General features: G+C 45.4%; 1 protein-coding gene across 3 annotated transcripts in view; it reads right to left on the minus strand.

Moving 5' to 3' along the window:
- Positions 1 to 21,635, minus strand: part of ARMC6 (armadillo repeat containing 6) — a 72,531-nt gene that overhangs the window by 42,093 nt on the left and 8,803 nt on the right. For 2 of the 3 annotated variants that reach the window (XM_088478526.1, XM_088478527.1), the window contains exons 2-3: positions 21,146 to 21,296; positions 13,254 to 13,336 (exon numbers count right to left, since the gene is read on the minus strand). In XM_088478526.1, the coding sequence (XP_088334652.1) occupies positions 13,254 to 13,336; positions 21,146 to 21,266 (204 nt within the window). In that variant the 5' untranslated portion in view covers positions 21,267 to 21,296. Of the gene's footprint in view, positions 1 to 13,253; positions 13,337 to 21,145; positions 21,297 to 21,635 lie in introns of those variants that run through there. The other variant, XM_088478528.1, reaches the window with a different exon arrangement.

Consider the following 21,635-nt stretch of genomic DNA (forward strand, 5'->3'; position numbering starts at 1 on the left):
CGTTTGATCTGGGTGTATTAAAGATGTGATTATGGAATTTAAACGCATAGCCAGTATTTTGGCCAAAACTTTAACATTGGTAGCTAAAAAGGGAAATGGGACGGTACGACTCAGGCAAAGTGGGATCTTTCCCTGGCTTAGCCAATACTATAATAATGGCCTCAGCCACAGAGGGAGGAAGCGAGCCCCAATCAATCAAAGGATTAAAAGTGTCCAATAAGTGCGGGATAAAGAATCCCTTAAATTTTTTATAAACCTCTATAGGAATCCCATCACAGCCAGGAGCTTTAAAAGCAGGGAATGAGGAGACTGATGCATCAACCTCTTCTAGTGTAAATGGAGCTTCAAGGAATTCAATAGCTTCCTGCGTCAGGCATGGTAAAGTTACCTGTGCCAAATAACAAGAGATATGGTAAGAACTTACCTTTGTTATCTCTGTTTCTACGAAGTCCATAGGGTCCACAGGGTTGACCTTGGGGTATAGGTTGGGAACCAAATCCGGGCACCACGCAGTTAAAGCTTTTAGCTCCCAGGATGCACTTGGGTCCACTCTCCCTATAACCCCACCCCCCAGCCAGAGGCACCTCAGTTTGTAAGTAGCCAAAGGCCGGAGGAGGAGAGAAAAAGAGAGAGAAAACTGGAACACTCTAGAACCATACTCACAGAAAAGGAGACGGGAAACCGGTGACCAGTAACACAGCCCATATGAAGCCAGGTGCGTCAGGGCGGGCGCCCTGTGGACCCTATGGACTTCGTAGAAACAGAGATAACAAAGGTAAGTTCTTACCATATCTCTTGTTTTCTACTTCAGGGTCCATAGGGGGTCCACAGGGTTGACCTTGGGGATGTCCCAAAGCAGTTCAACCAAGGGTGGGGACGCTCCTGTGCTGAGAGGAGAATCCGTCGCCAAAAAGGAAGCATCCTGAGAGGCAAAGGAAACCAATGCCTAGAACCTTAAAAAAAAAGGTTTGGACAGAAGACCACGTGGACACCTAGTAAGGCAAAACAGCCGAGGCGCCACAACGAGCCGCCCACGAGGGTTACATGACCCGAGAAAAAACAAGCCTCAACGACAGAAATGCCTACCTATGGGTAGGCCCCTGAGGAAGACATACGAGGCCATCCAGCCAACATTTCATTATAGGCCGGCCATCGTTTCCTGTGAAAACCAGAAACCGCAGACCACCAATAAGGAGTCCGATTACCATAAGGAACTTGAACGGATCATATAAAGCCAAAGAGGCCGGACCACAGTCAATGAGGCCACACCAGCCGAGAAGACTGGGGACTGAATGGCCGTACCATAAGTTCCAGAATAATATGGAACCTAAAAACCACTCTAAGAAGAAATACAGGGCGAGAGCAACTCACACCCTGACCTGATGCCCTCCAGAAGAGGGAGCCACATGAGAACGCTCCCAATTCAGACACTCTCCTGGTTGATTTAAACACCCTGAGAGAGAGAGAGCTTAAACAATAGACCATGTAATGGCTATCACAACCAGCAGTTCCATTGACTGTCCCCGGACGGAACAAAGAACCACTACTAACTCCCCAGGAGACCCTAGGGAGGACAAGTGGAGGCATAATCCAGAAAACACTCCAAAGGATGAACTGGATACCAGAGCGGAGCAATTCCATATCTTAACCATACCGACAGTGTAGAGATCCGCACTGTCAGGAAGGCCAGGCCAAGGGTGAAACCCAAGCCAGCCGGAAGGAATGCCAGAATATCTGAAAATCCTGGACACCGGAGGATCGTATCGACAAGTACGATACCATAAGAATTATGTATGCCACAGTCCGTGGCAGATCCCAGCAAAGTCTGGCCTATCTGCTCTAAACATCTCAATGAAGACAAAGCCAGGGAAGCCCTAGGACCACAGTAGGGGCGCAGTCAAAGACAAACGATCCAGGTCCAGGGAAAAACAAGGACCCTGAGACAACAGGTCCAGATAGTGAAGCAGTAGGAACGGAGTATCGATGAGGAGACTCCGAAAATCTCAGTACCAGTGATGTCTGGGACGAACTGGAGCCCCCAGAAGGAAAACCCCTCCGTCTCGAATTAAACTTCCGAAGACCTCGAGGAAGAAGGGAGACCGGAGGACACAGGTACACAAAGTGGAAGGACCACTTCACTGACAAAGAGTCACTGAAGGTAGCTTCAGTACTCCTGGAGCTGGACTGTAACACCGGTAATGTGTGATCAAGTCAGAAGGCCATGAGGATCAATCCCCTCAGGGAGGCCCCCTCTGCTCACCAGGAGTTGAAACCTCTCTTGGAGAAGAGACTAGTCCCCGGGATGCACGTCGCAACAGCTGAGGAAGCCCGCTTCCCAATGGAGAGCTCCGGGAATAAACACTGCAGAGTTGGCCAGGAGAAGACCCTTGGACTATGTCAGAATGGATGACATACCTGACATTGCCACCCAACTACCAGTGTTGCCTAGATGGAAGTCACTGTTGTGACACTGTCGGACTGAACCTATTCAGGTTTACCGTGACATATGGGTTAGACCAGAGTGAAGGTCCAAGACAGCCTAAAGTATCAACAAGTTAAGTGGCAGGACAGAAACGACAGACGTCCAACTGCCCCGAAACGAATGCGGACCAGACACTGTCTGTAGCAAAGAACACCCTGGACGAGATGGCCATAGCCACCCGGACAGAGACCAACTCGCCTCCGGAGAAAGTATCATCGTTCGAACAGCGATCCGATGGGAAAAACTCGATCCATCTGGAGGGGAGTCAATTATGGCAAGGTCTGGAATGGAACTGAGCACATTCCACCCTACCAAAAGGTAGACACTCTGGTAGACCGCGCATCACAAAGAGTAATGACATATGTCGAATGCGTAGATATCCGCACACTCCAAGTTGAAGAGTGGAGATCTTGTCTTACGCCAGAAAAATTCTCAGAGTCTGAGAATCCAGCAGTGCTCCCAGATGAAGAAAACCCTGTGAGGGATGTAGGGAGGACTTTTTCTCCGTTGACTAATTATCAGTGCCGAGAAGAAGCCACGGTTATCCTGACCTGGCGGTAAAGTACCTTGGTGATCCTGCTAAAAGCAGGAGACCGTCCAGAGAAAGGAGCATTCGGATACCCTGAACAGGTGAACTGTCAGAAAATCCATAAGGCTGGTAAACCCCGGTGGAGTTGAGGACAGTCCCAAAAGGCAGAGCCCGAAACTTACAAGTGTTGCTGTGGCACAGCAAACCTGAACCCATGCTGATGAGATGGCTCTGTACGTACCCGTAGGTACGTATCCTGAATACTCAGATATACCCTAAAATCCCCAGGTTCCAAACGTCGGATGATGGAGCATGGACGATTCCACCTGAGTCCAGGCACCGTTGGAATCTGATTCAGGGATTTGAGACAGAGTATAGGCAAATGAGGACCAGTCGGTCACCGCCCCAGAAAGAAAGTAGAACAACCAGTCCCTCACTGAGATAGTGAGGTTGGCCGAAATAGCTCTGCTTACCACAAAGACTGTATAGCTTTCTGGGATTGTAAGGCCCTGATCAGGTCTGAAGAAGGGCCCGTGTAACAATGCCTGTGAGGAGGCTGCCTGAGCAATGAGAGGCCGTTGAGAATCAGTACCTCACTCTGGAAATTCCCCAGATGTAGACCTGTCCCGTCAGGCTGAGGGTATATCCTCAGGTGTAGAAACAGGGTCGTCCGGAAGTCCAGGACTGCTCGGTACTGGATATGGTGGCCCCCATGGAGGCCGACAGCCTAGGAAAAAACAGGCCTTTAGGCTGACCCTGAGGACAAAAAGACTTAACAGAGTTAGTCCGAATGTAGTGGGAGTAGCTAAAGACGGTATCTCCCCATTAGTGATACTGCCAATGATGCAACGATCTTGTCAAGGTCAGGACCAAACAAGATCTTCCCCATGGAAGGAGTGTGCACCTCTGCTTTCCCATAACGCAGCCATAGGGTACTGCGGCGGATACAGACGCCGCCGAAACCCTGAAAGTTAGAAGACCGGCATCCCATGAGGTAATCCCACATATGACCACTGCATATTTTATGTGAGCGGCAAAAGATATATGAACCTCAGGACGTGTTGGAGGGGAAAAACGTCACAAAAGCATCACCATGCGATGGCCATGGTAGGACGGGCAACAGGCCCTGAAAACGAGTACATTGAATTCAGGCAAAGTTACCACCTACGGATCCGTAAAATCCGTCCAGGCCGGGATGGGAGGCGTATTAATGCCTGTAACCCGATGATTAACATACAAATCCATCCCAGAAGGGGATTTCCATTACTTGTGAGGACCCTCAGGGAACGGGAAACAGGAGGCCTTTGTGACTCCTCGTATCTGGCGACAGCCAGACTCCCGCTATGAGATCCACCCTCTGGGCAGAAAACGGGAGATGTATGATACAGGTGCAGGATCGACATTCTCTATATCCAGAATGAACCTGGCTACCAGCCCCAAAGCAGGGATAATAATACTTGAAATCGGCTCCCCCCATGTGAGAGGGAAAGAGCCGAATATACCATCCAGTTCACGGCAGAGCCACTGGTCAGTAACCACAGGACGTATATCACGCCAATTAGTATTTCTATAAAACAACATCCACCAGGGTGGCCGTTGTGGTAAACCCTGCAAGGGGAATGACAGACCGATGTGGTATCGGAGGTAATTCATGTACTGTGAAAAACCCCGGCGGGGAGCGACAGTCTGTTGCACAGGGGTAAATTGCAAGAAATTGCGAGATACCCCGAGTTCAAAAGGGCAGTATGGTGAAGTAACTCCAAGCGAGTGACGACAATGGGGCCCGCCCGGCGATCCTCAAAGGAGAGGATCCTGAGAAATAAACCGCCCTTTAAGGGGGTCGTGCAAGGGGCCCGGCGCCAGATGGTGCCGCATACATAAACCTTTCTGAGTTAAAATCCTCCGCACTAATTCCTGCAGGCTATGACTTGCAGGATCTCAATAATGGGTGCAGTATCGTGTGCAATCTCCTGGTCAGATATATCTGACTATCTTGACGGAAATATTAAGCAGCGCCATACCGGTCCTGACTGACGCTAAGATTAGCTGCAGGGACCCATTATCAGCGTATGCAACTCACAGTTCCATCTAAAATATGGCAACGTGCAGCACGCAACAGTATGTGACAAACCTCACAGATATTAACAAATATATATATGTGAGGTCTCAGAACCACCCCAGGTACACCTGTATTAGGGCAGATAAAGAAAAGGGATAGATATACACTGACAGGTGAGAGAAAAAGCAGACAGTCAGCACTAGCAAAAGTCACATACAATGCAGAAAAATATATATACATACATAAGCATGACATATAATATACTGCACAATGTCGCTACATTCAACTGCCCAGATTCAGTGTCTGGGAAGGCTATAGCGCTGTGTACACTCACCCAAAATGGCCAGGTACGCAGGGGGACTGGGCTCACTGTCATCCTAAGAGTTCTGCAGCACCACAGAGAGAAAATGGCCACTGGAGCCCTCAGAAGAAGCGTGGCCCGCGGAGGAAGCAGCTCAGCGACGCCAGACTGTATTATTGAAAGGCGCGCTGAGCTGAGGGGAGGAGCCGCTAGACAGGGAAGGCTTCCTCCCCTGGCTAGCAATTAACCCCCCGGGATGCCGGCTCCCGCTGCCGCTATAATCCCTGGTGGGCTGTGGACACGCGGGGTATGCCTCCATGGAGGGGGAGCCCGCCGCCACCGCTAGCGCCTCCGGTCTGTCCCCAGAGACCGGAGGCATAAGGCTGCATATTCACACGTGGATCACCGCAAGCGGTGACCACGCGACTTACCTGTCCCCGTCGATCCGGCAGCAGCCCAGGGATTCCTCCAGAGCCCGGCTAGTACAGACTCTGGGGTCCCGCTGCGATCCCCAGATCTGTACTGGCGTCGCAGCGCCGGCGGGGTGTAGGAGCGGCAGCTCAGACGTCCATTGGACAGTCTGATGCTGCCGCTCTGAAGAGTAGTAAAAAAATAATAATAAAATAAAACTCTTTTAAGCTTAGGGGCTGCTAAGCAGCCCCCCTGCAGTAACGGTGACCCGACTCCGGCCGGGCACCAACTTAAACTGAGGTGCCTCTGGCTGGGGGGTGGGGTTATAGGGAGAGTGGACCCAAGTGCATCCTGGGAGCTAAAAGCTTTAACTGCGTGGTGCCCGGATTTGGTTCCCAACCTATACCCCAAGGTCAACCCTGTGGACCCACTATGGACCCTGAAGTAGAAAATCCTGAAGCTGTGCATGGCTGTATGAAACTCTAGAGGAATATAAAGAGGAATAATATTGAAAAAATACTTCAGCAATATCCTCTCTAGCATAACAGGGAGTGCGTTGAGAATTAAGAATAACCAGGACAGACCAATTACCAACATCTTCCTTAGCCAAGAATGCTAAATAACTGCCACCTATCTCTGCTGCCTGAGAATACTGCATATGCTTGGAGAATAATAGTCTATGTTTAGATTTGTCAAAGAGGTAGTCCGACCACTCCTTCTGAGCCTCCAACCACAAAATACGATCAGGAACAGCCTTAGTCATAATATAATGGGCTTCCAACTGACAACATAGCTGTTCAAGACGTACCTCCTCCTTCCTGTTAAATGCCTTAATTTCTGATACTCTTTTAATAAAGGAGCCCCGGATAACAGTTTTAAGGGATTACGTAGGATTACGACAGGAGACGTTATCGAATTTAAACCCCTCCCAAGCAGCAATTAATTCAGAGCCCGCACCCATTAAGGTCAACCAAAAAGGGTTAAGTTTCCAGAAGCAGGCCCCTTGTACCAAGGAGATATTGAGCGATAAAAGTACAGGAGAGTGGTCGGAAATACCCCATGGCAAATATTCCACCTCTGAAACACCAGGAAAGAGGCTAGGAGATACTAAAATAAATCTATTCTCGAAAATGTATGGAAAGTAGCAGAATGACAGGAATATTGTGTATCGGAAGGGTGACGAAACCTCCAAATATCCAGTAAACCAAGCTCAGAAACAAGTTTAGCAAAAGGGGCAGGAGAAATGAAAGCAGAAGATTCCCTCCAGCGATCTAAAGTAGAGTCCATAACATTATTAAAGTCGCCTACGCAAATTACCAGGGTAGCTGGGGACTGGGCGATAAATGAAGCAGCCTTGCATAAAATATCATTACTATACTGGGGTGGGATAGAAATAGCAAGTAGATTAAGCAAAGTATTATTAATACACGCTCTCAAAAAGACATATCTTCCATGTGGATCAATCTGACTGTGCTCAAGTTGAAAATTAAGAGATTTCTTAACTAAAATAGAAACTCCCCTCGCGTTATGGGAAAAGGTGGAGTGATACATCCAACCCACCCAAGGATTTTTGAGAGCCAAAACTTTAGCACCAACTAAATGGGTTTCGGAAAGACATGCAATAATCAGCACAATATTTTTTAATCTGGGCTAATACAAGAGAACGTTTAATTTTATTATTTAAACTGCGTACATTCCAGCCGAGCAGACGGAGCCCATCAACTACTGTAGACATAGATCAGACACGAAAAAGAAAAATACAGGATCACATATCATAGTAATGCCACAATATGAGAAACTGTAGTAACCAGCAGACCTTGAAAATATCAGCACACACATTTTTAATACAAAGATGACAACTAAAAAACAGAAAAAAAAAAAAAAAACTGTCCCAACCACCCCCCACCCCGTATAACCATCTAAACTGCAGTATACCTGGATCCCCATTCTAAAGAGAGAAAGAAGAAAAGAAAAAAAACATATAAACTATTGTAATACACAAAAAACATATAGAGACAATAGGAGGTGAGAAGGTTTTCTCTAAAGCTATTCCTAGTATAGTACTCCCATAGTGTGAATATATTCCCTGTTGGAATAGTAACAACTATAACAAACATATATCCCCGTATCTTGAAATAGATAACCAAAAGGTCCCCAAAGATAGCATCTAGACCAAAATACTAGCTAATATCAAACTTAAAGAGGGACTATCAGCGAGGAGCTCGGGGCTGCCGTTCAAGCCAATCATCCGCATCCTTGGGATCACTGAAAAAATGCGTTGAGCACTCATGAACCACCCGCAAACGAGCTGGAAACAACATAAAATATTGAATATGAAGGTCACGAAGTCTCCTTTTAACCTGCTGGAACTGAGAACGATTTTTTTGTACTTCCAGTGCAAAGTCCGGATAGACTGACACAGAATTATTTTCGTATTTAAGTGGGCCATGAGTACGAACCAAACGTAAAACTGTGTCTCAGTCTTTAAAGTGTAACAGACGGGCAAGAAATGTCCGAGACGGAGCACCCGGAGGAGGAGGCTGAGATAGGAGACGATGAGCACGCGCCACAGCAAATTGAGGGCTAAAGGCATCTCTGTTGAATAACTGAATCAGAAGGTCTTCCAATAAAGTTCTGGGAGGTGGAACCCTCAGCCCGCTCAGGAAGACCAACCAAATGAATGTTATTACGATGTAATCGACCCTCCATGTCAGATAACTTGGCTTTAACGACCGCCATCTGAGACGAAAGATCAGCAACAGTATCTTTCCATGGAGAAGTAGCATCCTCAAGGTCAGATATACGGCCTCACCCATTCTTTCACGGATTTTCTGCAAATCATGACGAAGCAAGGAAATATCTGCCTGCACTTTCCTAATCTTATCCGTAACACGCTGCTCAGACGCAGTAATAGCTTCTGAGTTGTTGTGTAGACTTAGGAGAATCACCTTGAGAAACATCGTCTGAAGAATGTGGGGACAAAGGAGGATTGGAAACAGGTGGATTCGCAAGAGGAGCCTGAGTAGGGCGGGCCAAATTTTCCAATTTCGCTGCCGCGCCAGCCGCATGCCCAGACTTTCCCATATCTGTAGCACAGTGATTGAAAAACCAGAAGTTATAATACTGTTAACAGCTAGACCAAAGCGCAGGTGTGCACTAATCACAGGATTCAGATTAGAGAACAATGCAGCTCCAACTGGAAACTAAAATGGCCACCAAATAATTAGCACAGCACAGCGCCAGACAACCACCTCAGTCAGTGTCCTCACAGGTTGCAGGATACCAAAAGCAGCCCCAATGCAGCTGGAGGGGGCAGGATATAGAAGGGGTACCTCAGTGCTCCAGCAGGCAAGAAAATGGCATGGGCAGAATGCAGCAGCGTGAGCTGTCAGGAGCGAGCCACCGCAGCCCCTCACCCTCCAGACCCCAGAGGAAAGGAGCCCGCAGCCGGACAGTGAATGAATCACCAGGGCCAGCAGTCAGCAGCGTCTATGCCGGGACAGGATGCAGCGGCGGGTAAGTGAGCTCCGGAGTCAGGAGTGAAGACAGCAGTCGGTGGGATAGCGTGCAGCAGAGGAAGCCGGCTCGTGCTGCGGAGCTGATAGGTATCTAGCGCGGCCACACCACCACCGGAGAGGCAGACAACGGGGAACACACTGGTAGGGCAAGTTTTAACCCTAGACCACCAGGGAATCAGGATATTTTGCCGGGAGTTACAACAAGCAGCTGCCTATTCCATACCCGGCCAAGCCACACCCACCGGGGACGCTCCTGTTTAGCAGAAAGGAGAATCCGGCGCCCAAAGGAAGCATCCAGAAAGGCAAAAGTATCAAAGGCGTAAAATTTTAGAGAAATGTGGACGGAAGACCACGTGGCTGCTTTGTACAATTGTTCAGCAGAGGCACCGCGACTAAACGCCCACAAGGGTCCCACAGATCGAGTAGAATGTTCTGTCACTGTGTTTGGAACAGAGATATCAGCTTGTGTAAGCCTGAGAAATCGTCATACGAAGCCATCTAGCCAGAGTCTGTTTGTTAGCTGGTCAGCCTCGCTTATGACAGCCATACAACACAAAAAGAGAATCCAATTTCCTAAATGGAGTTGGTACGATCCATGTAGATACGAAGGGCATGTACAACATCCAGAGAAGCTTCACCTACAGAGAGGTCTGAAGACCGGAAGGCTGGAACCACTATTTCTTCATTTACATGAAAGCGGGATACTACCTTAGTAAGGTAACCCGCCCTGGTACGAAGAACAGCTCTATCCTGATGAAAAATCAAAAAGGGAAAGCGACAAAGCGAGAGGCCTACTGCACAGGATTTACATGAAACCAGCACATGGACAACAGTCTCCTGTTTACCCCTTTGTCCTCATAGTAAATATTTGCAAGTAACCTACAAGTATAGGTTTAACAATGCAATGTGACCCCCTACACAGATCCAAATAAATGTGAAGTACTCTCTAACCCCTATACACTAAGTAGTCAGGGGCTAGGAAAAAACAAAAACTTTTTTTTTCAACAGCAGAGTTAGCATAGTCACATATAATATTTTTGCAAAAGGTTATTAAAATCAACTACCTATACGCATACGATTGGTAGGATCTACAGGCATATAAATATTTGCAAATGGGCACTAAATCGCAGTCACATTGGTAGGATATAAGCAAATGTGAAGTACAATTTAACCTTTACACACCTGTAGTTGAGGGTTAAATGGAGCAATAGCAGTGATAGTTATAACTGACAGTCATAAATAAAAACCTGCATGAACTAGTTTCCCTTTACGCTTAGCATAAATAAGTATAAAGGTAACAATGCCATGTGACCACCTTCACAAATATCTAGTAAATGTGAAGTACACAGAAAACACTCAGTATGAGGGGTGATTGTCAGTTATAACTGTCTTTCAGAAACAAAAAAGGCAGTATAACACACAGCAGAACTAGCTTAAGTCACATACAATGCATTTAAGCAATATATTTGCAATAGGCTCTTAGTCAACTACAAAAAGCACAAAGCTTAGTAGGATATCGAGCTCTGTATAACCTGGCCACCAAGCAGAGGTATACAGGGAGACTAACCAAACCTCCTGAGATTCGCAGCTACAGTAGAGCACTTGAAAGTGTAAACATCCATCCAGGACGGAGGCATAGGAGGCATGAACATCGCAGGTTGTAGCTGCTGAGGGTACCCCATAGTAGGGGTCGGCGTGGGTGTAAACGGTTCACAACCTGAGCCATAATCTGAGAAAAGGAAGCCCAAGGTGGTTCCTGCCCAGTAGCTGGTAGACTGGAATGATGTGGTGGCTCCCTATAACAATGAAAACACAATCCATCCTGTATGAAATCCTGAGTGGACAGGACAGGGGTTTTAGCCTCCTGCTTCTCCTTATCTTTAGACATGAAGATAATGTTATGCAATGCAATATAATGTACCAGGGTTCACCCCCAAAACAACCCACACACCTGCAGCAGAGGGTTATGAGGAGAAATAGCAGTGATAGTTATACCTTACAGTTATTCAGGAAAAAAAGGCAGTATAACATACAGCAGAACTTACATAAGTCACATAAAATGCAATAATTATATATATATAATATATATATATGTATATATATATATATATATATATATACATATATATACATATATACATATACACACACACACACACACATATATATATATATATATATATACATACATACATACATATACATACACACACACACACACACACACACACACACACAATAGGCTCTTAGCCAACTACAAAAAGCACAAAGGCTTAGTAGGATATTGAGCTCTGTATAGCCTGGCCACCAAAGGAGAGGTATACCGGGAGACTGACCAAACCTCCTGAGGTTCGCAGCTACAGTAGAGCACCTGATAGTGGTCTCTGGCCGTCTCATATACCAGGGAGGAGCAACCCAGACGCGGGAACCTAGTCTCTGGATCGGCATCTGGGCTGGGGGAGGGGCTGCCAGGGAAAGCCTACCTCCCCATGGCTGTATGAATCCACCGGGAGCACTGGCTTTTAACAAGACCGCCGCCACTGCCCCCAGCGCCAGAATTATATGATCCAGTGGTCTGGTGGGAGAAGCAGTCATCCCTGGTTCCCCACAACAGCGGCCTCCAGCAGGTCTCCACTGCCGGAGGTACGGACTGCCACATGGTTCCACGCAAGCGGGGGACCACCTTACCTGCATCCCCGTGTCTTTCGGCTGCAGTCCCGGGCCTAGCGTCTAGTGGAACTCGGCTGGTGCCTGCCGAAATGACCAGTTCCCTCACTGGTGTTGCGGCGCCGGCGGGGGTAGATGGAGCAGCAGCACGGGCGTCCACCCGGACGCCTAGTGCTGCTCTCTCATTAAAAAAAAAAAAAAAATTGGGACTGCCTAAGCAGTCCCGTCTACAAGGTGCACTGATCCTGCGCACCAAACAAAAAATGAAGGGCCTAATTCAGACCCGCTCGCAAGCGGGTCGATGGTGGCCCAGTGCGCACGCGCGGCTTGCGCGAGCCCCGTAGCGAGTGAGACCTTCTTTGTTAATCGACAGCTCGCCCTGTTTTGTAGGGGGGGTGGCTGAACAAACGGAGGCGTTCCCAAAGGAACGCCTGCCCTTTGTGGGCGGCCCTACTGACATCACTTGTGATGTCAGTAGTGGACTTCCGGCTCTATTAGACCGCTTGGCATTGCGAGTGCTGAGACCCTACGACAAGGGTCTCCTCGCAATGCCGATGGTCGCGATAATCCCGACCATCTCCAGGTCGCTCGCACAAGCTGTGGGTGGTCACCCACAGCTGTGCGAGCGGTCTGGAGGCCGGAATAAAAAAGAAAAAATACTCCCCTCCCCGATTCAAAGCGTGCACTCGCAAATAGCGAGCGGCTCTGAATCAGGCCCTGAGTGCCTGTAGCCAGAGGCGGGGTATATATGGAGGAGTACCCAGTGCATCCTGGGAGCTAAAACTTGTAACTGTTTAGTGCCTGGATCACTCCAAACACATACCCCAAGGTAATTCCTGTGGACCCTATGGAACCCAAAGAAGAAATGCGCTATAGCGTGTTTTTATGCACTACAGGCAGTGGAGCATAAATTATGATGGGACCCAGAAACTGGAGTAGAACATCAATTTTTTAAAGTAGGGGTCCCTGGGATCCACATTTTATTTTCGTTCAGCGCGATCACAGGGAACGGCATAGAAACGCCGGCAACAGCACTGTAATTCGCCCCCCATGCGGCCCGATCACACGCCATACTCGCACATAGGGTTGTGAAGAGAAATGTGTGATTCCAGAGGTCCCGTAAGCGCTGCATATAGCCAAACATTTCTTCGCTGGTACGAGGATCTTGCACCTAATTGGACTGACCCCATTGTGTGAATGGAAAAAGCTAGTAAACATTTAGTAATTTATGCTACAAAATACACCCACAAAGTTCCTTTAACACCCCTTCCCATAAGAATACACACCTGTAGGACACTGTGGCTTGCGGCATCCTCACTCTCCTCACTTTGGATCTGAACAGCCTTAATTATGTTTGTCAAGTCAATGCCTAAGTAGCCATACAGAGAGAAAAATGACACTCATTATTGCTACATTTCCTAGATACATTTTACATTTAAGGTGTTATTTACTGGGCAAATCATACAACTGTACTCATACTTTTTCTGACAACATGTATACTATATGTAATGATTTATAAGAAGTCAGATAGGTAGAGCTGTGTGGCTGGAGACATCTACAGAGAGTAAAACTAAACTTATGGAAGAAAATAAAAAGTCAGTATTACATGAGCAAAGCAAACCTTGTTAAAATGTATGAAAACAAACCTAAATCACTGGAAATTTAGAAGGAATACTAAAGTAAAAACGCAATACAAAGGGACCGTGTAAAACTTTTCCCTATGATAAATACAGGGTTAAACTGGAAGCATTCACAGACTTATTGGTGTGACAGAGGGCTGAGGTTTTAGGCAGTGTCTCCTCTACTCTCCTTTACCAGCGATTAGCCAATTTACAGATAACTACCCCAATCCTTCCCTGCCTGTACTCCTAAAATCTGGCAGCTACACTCCAGAAATATCTTCCCCTGTTCTTAACACACTGTACTTCAAGCATGGACAACACGTCGCTCTCTAGGTATTGTGAAACTACTAGCCCCAGTAGGATTGCTGATAACTGGCAGGGCATGCTAGGACTTGTACATTCACACCTGGAGTGTCACAGGTTGTCCAGACATGCTCTAGTAATTCTTCAGAAAAGCTTCCTAAGACTGAACTAACCAAATTTTGTTTTTTTAAGGTATTCTTAACTCTTTCACATGTGTTCTGAAAATGAAACATAATGTCCCAATATTTATGCACCTGACTGTGACAGAATTTGTGATATTTTGGCCTCTATTCACCACCACAATGGCTTTGAAATGAAACAAACAAGATATGCTTTAACTGCAGACTTTCAGATTTCATTTGAGGGTAATTACATCCAAATCAGGTGAACGGTGTAGGAATTACAACGGTTTCTATATGTGCCTCCCACTTTTTAAGGGGCCAAAAGTAATGGGACAAACTAAACAATCCTAAATGTAACTTTCACTTTTTAATACTTTGTTGCAAATCCTTTGCAGGCAATTACAGCCTGAAGTCTGGAACGCATAGACATCACCAGATGCTGGGTTTCATCCCTGGTGATGCTCTTCCAGGCCTCTACTGCAAATGTCTTCAGTTCCTGCTTGTTCTTGGGGCATTTTCCCTTCAGTTTTGTCTTCATCAAGTGAAATGCATGCTCAATCGGATTCAGGTCAGGGGATTGACTTGGCCATTGCATAACATTCCACTTTTTAGCCTTAAAAAACTCTTTGGTTGCTTTTACAAAATGCTTCGGGTCATTGTCCATCTGCACTGTGAAGCGCCGTCCAATAAGTTCTGAAGCATTTGACTGAATATGAGCATATAATATTGCCCAAAACACTTCAGAATTCATTCTGCTTCTTTTGTCAGCAGTCACATCATCAATAAATACAAGGGAACCAGTTCCATTGGCAGCCATACATGCCCACGCCATGACTCTACCACCACCATGCTTCACTGATTAGGTGGTATGTTTTGAATCATGAGCAGTTCCTTTCCTTCTCTTTCCATCACTCTGGTACAAGTTGATCTTTGTCTCATCTGTCCATAGGATGTTGTTCCAGAACTGTAATGGCTTTTTTAGATGTTGTTTGGCAAACTCTAATCTGGTCTTTCTGTTTTTGTGGCTCACCAATGGTTTACATCTTGTGGTGAACCCTCTATATTCACTCTTGTGAAGTCTTCTCTTGATTGTTGACTTTGACACATATACATCTACCTCCTGGAGAGTGTTCTTGATTTGGCCAACTGTTGTGAAGGGGTTTTTCTTCACCAGGGAAATAATTCTTCTGTCATCCACCACAGTTGTTTTCCATGGTCTTCCGAGTCTTTTGGTGTTGCTGAGCTCTCCGGTGCATTCTTTCTTTTTAAGAATGTTCCAAACAGTTGATTTGGCCACACCTAATGTTTTTGCTATCTCTCTGATGGGTTTGTTTTGATTTTTCAGCCTAATGATGGCTTGCTTCACTGATAGTGACAGCTCTTTGGATCTCATATTGAGAGTCGACAGCAACTGATTCCAAATGCAAATGTCACACCTAGAATCAACTCCAGACCATTTACCTGCTTAATTGATAATTAAATAACGAGGGAATAACCCACACGTGTCCATGAAATAGCTTTTGAGTTGATAGTCCCATTACTTTTGGCCCCTTAAAAAGTGGGAGGCACATATAGAAACCGTTGTAATTCCTACACCGCTCACCTGATATGGATGTAATTACCCTCAAATTAAATCTGAAAGTCTGCAGTTAAAGCACAACTTGTTTGTTTCATTTCAAATCCATTGTGGTGGTGAATAGAAGCCAAAATATGAAAATTCTGTCAATGTCCCAATATTTATGGACCTGACTGTATATAAAAAGTTTAACAATAGCAGCTAGTTCTTAGAGCTTAAACTCAATACTAATAATTTACAGTTTTGGGGCCAGGGCCGGATTAAGGTCTGTGGGGGTCCCTGGGCAATAAACTGGTAGGGGCCCCATCAATTACATTATCAAATATAAAAAAAGTTCCAAGTGATTTTCCAATATTTCTAGCGTTAACTAAAAACAATTAAAATCACACAGACATATCTCTGTACCCCAAAATAATCTTTAGTTACAGTAGGTGGAATCTTTAGTTAGGTGGAAATCTCTCTCTCTCTCTATTGTGTGTGTATATATACACACACACATATCTACATATCAATACATACACATAAATATATGTATCCACACACATACATATATAAAATGTGTGTGTATATGTATGTATGTATGTATATATATATATATATATATATATATATACACACACACACACATATACATACATACATACACACATTTTATATATGTATGTGTATAACCTTGATTGGATTTGACCTGTAATGATATAAATGTGACCTGTAGTGTGTGCCTATTTTATGTGTAGAATTGTGTGGTACCTGCTTGTCAGCTGTCTACAGTAGCTCAGCTCACAACCACACCCGGGGAATTAGCTTGGACGTCTGAATCATCTTTGAGGACTCGGAGTCTCCCCTGCAGTGCTCTGAGTTGCTTACAGTGATTAGTTATAGCCCCGGCTCTGGTCCTGAGTGAGCAGTCAAAGTCTCGCGAGATGTGATGTCATGATCTCGCGAGACATTGACTGCTGCTTACTCGGGACCAGTGCAGTACAATGAAGCTCCTCGGAGGAGCTTCCTAGACGTACTGCTGTGTTACAATGCCGGTCCTCGTCGGCGGCTGCTGTTAGGAAGCAGCTGAGCAGCCGCCGAGGAGGACCTGAGTGCACACTCTGTTTATTTTTCTTCTAGTTGTGGGGCCTCTGTATGTGTGGGGGCCCGTGGACGACCGCCCCTGCCGCCCTGCCTATAATCCGGCCCTGTTTGGGACTATGGGCAACATCTCAATTTCTAAAAACTCTCACTTTAGTAAATATACCCCAGAGTGTTAGCGGTATCTACCAGTACAGTCAGAATTATGTTAGGATCCCACATTTCAGCTTTAGTAACTGCTAAGTGGAATCTTCTTCACAATCTCCAGCTCTCTAAAAGCAGAGGACGTTTCTCTCACAGTGACACCAGGGTAATCAGATTAGCTTTAGTGCAGGTGTCTTTTGTAAAAAGTAAAGTTCATATATGGTATTTCCTACAAGTACAATTATTTAAAAAAAAAAAAAAAAAAATGCAATAAAAAAAGTTTATGGAGAATCTTATGAAAGTTGAGGGCAACAAAATGCTTCTGAGGTGAACTAGTTTTTGGACCATTGGTGGCTCTCCTGGTGTTTTTGATACAACCAAAAAAAAAAAAAATTTAAAAAATAATTACATTTACTAGCTCAAGCTTAAAAAGAGCCAGTGTGAGTGGCAGCAGGTTGAGTGACAGATCAGTTCCAGAAATTCATCAGAGTTATGGTGACAAAAAAATAAACCCAGCATTGAGAAGAAATAGGAGACTGAGGGCCTGATGCAGACCCGCTCGCAAGCGGGTCGATGTTGCGCAAGTGCGCATGCGCACGACGGAGGCGGCTCCGTCGTGGGCATGCGCGGGACCCGAATAACGACGACCAAGCCGTCGTTATGGGTCTCGCACCAAAGCGGGCGTGGTGTCCATGGTGATTGACAGCAAGCCCCCTTTGTTGGGCATGCCGGGGGCGTGGCTGCCTCTGACGGAGGCTTTCCCATGGGAACGCCCACCGTCTGGGGCTGACCCCACTGACATCACTATTGATGTCAGTGGGAGTGCTTTTGGCTCTGATACCGCAAGGGTCTCGTCACAAGCCCGATGGTCGCGATGGTCAAGACCATCGCGACCATCATTTTGGCCGCTCGTTATAGCTGTGGGTGGTCACCCACAACTATGCGAGGGGCCAGGAGGTCGCTCCAAAAGGTAGGAGGGACGGCCCTGATTCAGAGCCAGGTAAGGTGGAATTTACAATGATAGGTAGAGATTCTACTACTCCATTTATTTATTTTTTAAATTGATTAAGTTTTATTAAAGGTTTTTGAAGAGTTTACACCCATAGAGGTAACATAACACTGATTAGAGACAAGGCACTCCATAACAGACAAATACATAGAGCTACTCTATAAACAGACAAATACAGAGTTAGAATAAGTAAAAACAACAATATTTCTGAAGAAAATAGATACTAACAACTGTCCCCCCCAAAGGCCTGCACCCCTGTATGACCATACCCCTAAATCACAGCATATCTGGATCCCCATACAAACCCCTCATTAACTAATCTACACTATACTCCCCGACCCAAGAAAATGAGGGCTACTATACCCATGTACCATAATGCAATGACATGTCCATCCCAGGATAAAAGCACCAGAGGAGAAACACCCACGCTGGAGGCACGTCAACAGCATTAAAGGAGGACCTTAAATGCATGTTAGAACTGTAATAATACCATCAAACAGAATGCAAAAACATGTACGCATAACAGAGCATTCATAAGATAGAATAAACCAGCAAAAAAGAAAGAAAAAACGCAAGCATATTGAAATCATTCAATGGGGATCAACTCGCCCGAGAACCCTGAAGCAGAGCCATCTATCCTTATAAAGCAGAATCTTAACAGAAAATGTCCCCCGGGGAACTCCTGACGAATATCTAGTTGATACACCACAATTCTGGGCAGTAGTTGTCAACCAGGAATTCAGGAACTGTTTAGGATTATTACAGCAAAAGGGACCCGAAACGTCCAGAAGCCAGGGCTGACATATCGCCAACTGAGATTCCAAGGGAAACAACTGGTCAGAAACAGGCTCACCAGACCCATCCTCCATCACCTGAGTAATTTGACAAAAACTGGACAAAGTAACAGATTTCTTCACTATCTGAACAGTCGTTACTTTTTCCAAGTTCTAAATGGCTTGAATAAGCTGTTCCATGGTAAGTTCACAGCCAATGTAGGGTAATAGCAAATATCCACAGGGCCATTCTGAACAGGAGACTGAATGTATACCCAGGAGTTGCACAGGGTCACACTAAACTGCAGACGGAGATAAAGAATCGTCAGAACAGACGGGAGAGCAGAGGTAACAATTCCAGTAAAAGACAACCAGGTTGCAGCAGGTAAGTATGGAGAGCAGGACTCTACAGGGTAGCACTGAACTGGAGACTGGGGTGACCAAATCAACAGAGCAGAGATCCACAAGGTAGTCCTGAACAGGCGACTTAACGTACACTCAGGAGCTGCACTGGGTAACACTGAACAAGATAGAAATAAGAAAGAAATCAGTGCTAGTAAGTACTGAACAGCAGGTTAGTAGTCTGGACAACAATAGCAAGAACTCCAAGGTAATTAGAGGCAGAGAAGACAGCAGAGGAGAATAATGCAGTATTTCCCAGAGGCACTACAGTCCCAGCATATAAAACAGCAAATATATACCAAATCATCGGCGCTCCGTATTGTTTCACACAGGGCAAAGTTCACAAATATATATATATATATTACAAGTCCATCATGTTGTGATCTTTTAAAGATCAGGTCTCCTTAACATCTCGAGAATATAGTCCATATGGAAAAAAATTAAGAAAATGCAGAGTATTGGTATAACCTCAGTCAATATAAAAATAGTGTATCACCCTTCAGTGTAAACTTTTAATTTTTACAAGGCGTGATACCCAAAGGCATTCCTTCACCTTTGTAAGGGTAGGGAAGTATAGAGTAGAAATTTAGCTCCCATGTATGCTTACATACAACCAATTGGAAGAACTCTCACAAAGGTATCTTTATGGCAATCTTTACAGTGCTCACATGTATGCTTACATGGAAAAACGCAGATGAAGCTCCTAAAGGTTTCTTTACATTCCACCACTTGCACCCTTGGTGTGATTCCTCATGTAAAATGCATAACATACTGTGAAGAACTGCTCACATAAATCTTACTTGGAATACTTTCAATCCCTGCACATAAAGGTTTCTTTTTTTTCTCTCCAAATTCCAGTGCTGAGTACACATTAGAGATTAGACCATCACCATATGTAAAAAAGCATAGGAGTACTTCATGGTGCAGTATTTAAAATATATATTTAATAAAAGTATAAACAATAAATAGCAATGAAATGGCTACTTGTACCAGGATAGAAGGAAAGTTAGTTGCATCGATACCACAGACGTCCGGACATCCACGGGATGCAAAAAAAAGCCTCCTAGCAAGGACAGGCAGCACATTCACCGCTGACCACAAACGCGTTTCAACGCCAGCTGGCGTCTTTTTCAAGATGTAATCCCAGCAGTCCGGATTGACCACAATAGTAGATTCTCCAGGGAATATGAAAGGCAGAGATGGCAGCAGGGAAGAGAAATGGAGTTATTCCCCATAGGCACTACAGGTCATAGCAGCCTTGACCCACTCCAATGTTATATGGCAGCAGCACCGATCAGCAGAGGCATGAAGAGAAGGTTGAGGCACATGGGAGACCTCAATAACAGCCCAGCAGCAGCAGTCCCACAGGAGTCAGAAAGCCTTAAAGTGAGGCCAATTGACAATTAGCTACACCAGCGCCGCTTGTGGGGAGTGGAGGTGAAGCTGCGTAGGAGAGCCACAGCATGGACCATGGGTAATGGCGGCCTCATGCTAAATCCAGGAAAGAGGCCACCCCACAGACTCTGGAGCAGGGAAGAGAGAGAGAGTGCATCCAGATCGGTAAGTACAGATGCAGAGTCTCAGACCAACGGCTGGAGCAGGAGCGAGCCCGTCAGAGATGACCCCACTGACTACAAGAAATATAAATCAGGAGATTATGGCTGAGAGCACAGGACTAGTGTCCTACTCCATTGCTTTCCAGGCCACCACCCCCTCCCCCATTCATTTTACCCACTTCCCTGGCACTGTTGCCCCTCTTGAATGTCTCTAGCACACTGTCTCCTGACACCTCTCTTGGGTAATTGTCAACTTGCAACCTGTCATCTCTTCCCTGGCATGTTCAAAAATAAAAAAAACAAATTATATAGTTTTCCATTTGTTACAATATATTAATTTCAATGACACCGATTTTTATTTTGTGTGAGAGAAACAAAAAAAATAAAAAAAAATTAAAGATCAGAAATAAAACACAATTTTTCACACACACAAAAAAAAAATACATAGATACCGACCTTAAGGAATGCACACTGCAACCATAACAGAAAATAAAAAGATGACAGTAAAAGCAGCCACTCACAGAAAACATCCTGACACTACCAATATAGTTTTTCGATCTCTCCCAAATCATGCTTTTGGTGGATTGGTACCTTGAGATTCAAATTGTTGAATGGCTTCATTCAAAGCTTCTTCTGGTTCCAGATCAAACTCTGAAATATTTTCTTGCACAACAGCATCAAAGGTCTCCTGTGTTATCCACTTGCATGCCATTTTAGCAAAGTGGAGTTTCACTGAAAGAGACTACAGAGAGCTACAATGTAAAAACAGCATATTTTTTTCATGGCATTTGCCTTTAACATACACCAATACTAAATTATTGTACAAAGGAATTTTTTGCTTAAACATAATTTTCATTAAAAAAAAAAAAAAAACAGTAAAACACTTTCTTTGGAGACTCTGGGGTCGATTCAGACCTGGACGCTAAGCTGCGCTCTCTCGCAGCCAATAGGGACCGGGTATGCAAATTCCGCGATCGCACTGTCTGGTGTAAGGACGCCCTCTATGTCTATGAGAGCGACTGCAGAGCGAACGCATACCGGTATAAAGGCGCCCACTTTTCTTTATTAACACACGTCATCT

The sequence above is a fragment of the Taudactylus pleione genome, unplaced genomic scaffold (assembly GCF_031769625.1).
Source record: "Taudactylus pleione unplaced genomic scaffold, aTauple2 ptg000214l, whole genome shotgun sequence".
NCBI classification, from domain to species: Eukaryota; Metazoa; Chordata; class Amphibia; order Anura; family Myobatrachidae; genus Taudactylus; species Taudactylus pleione.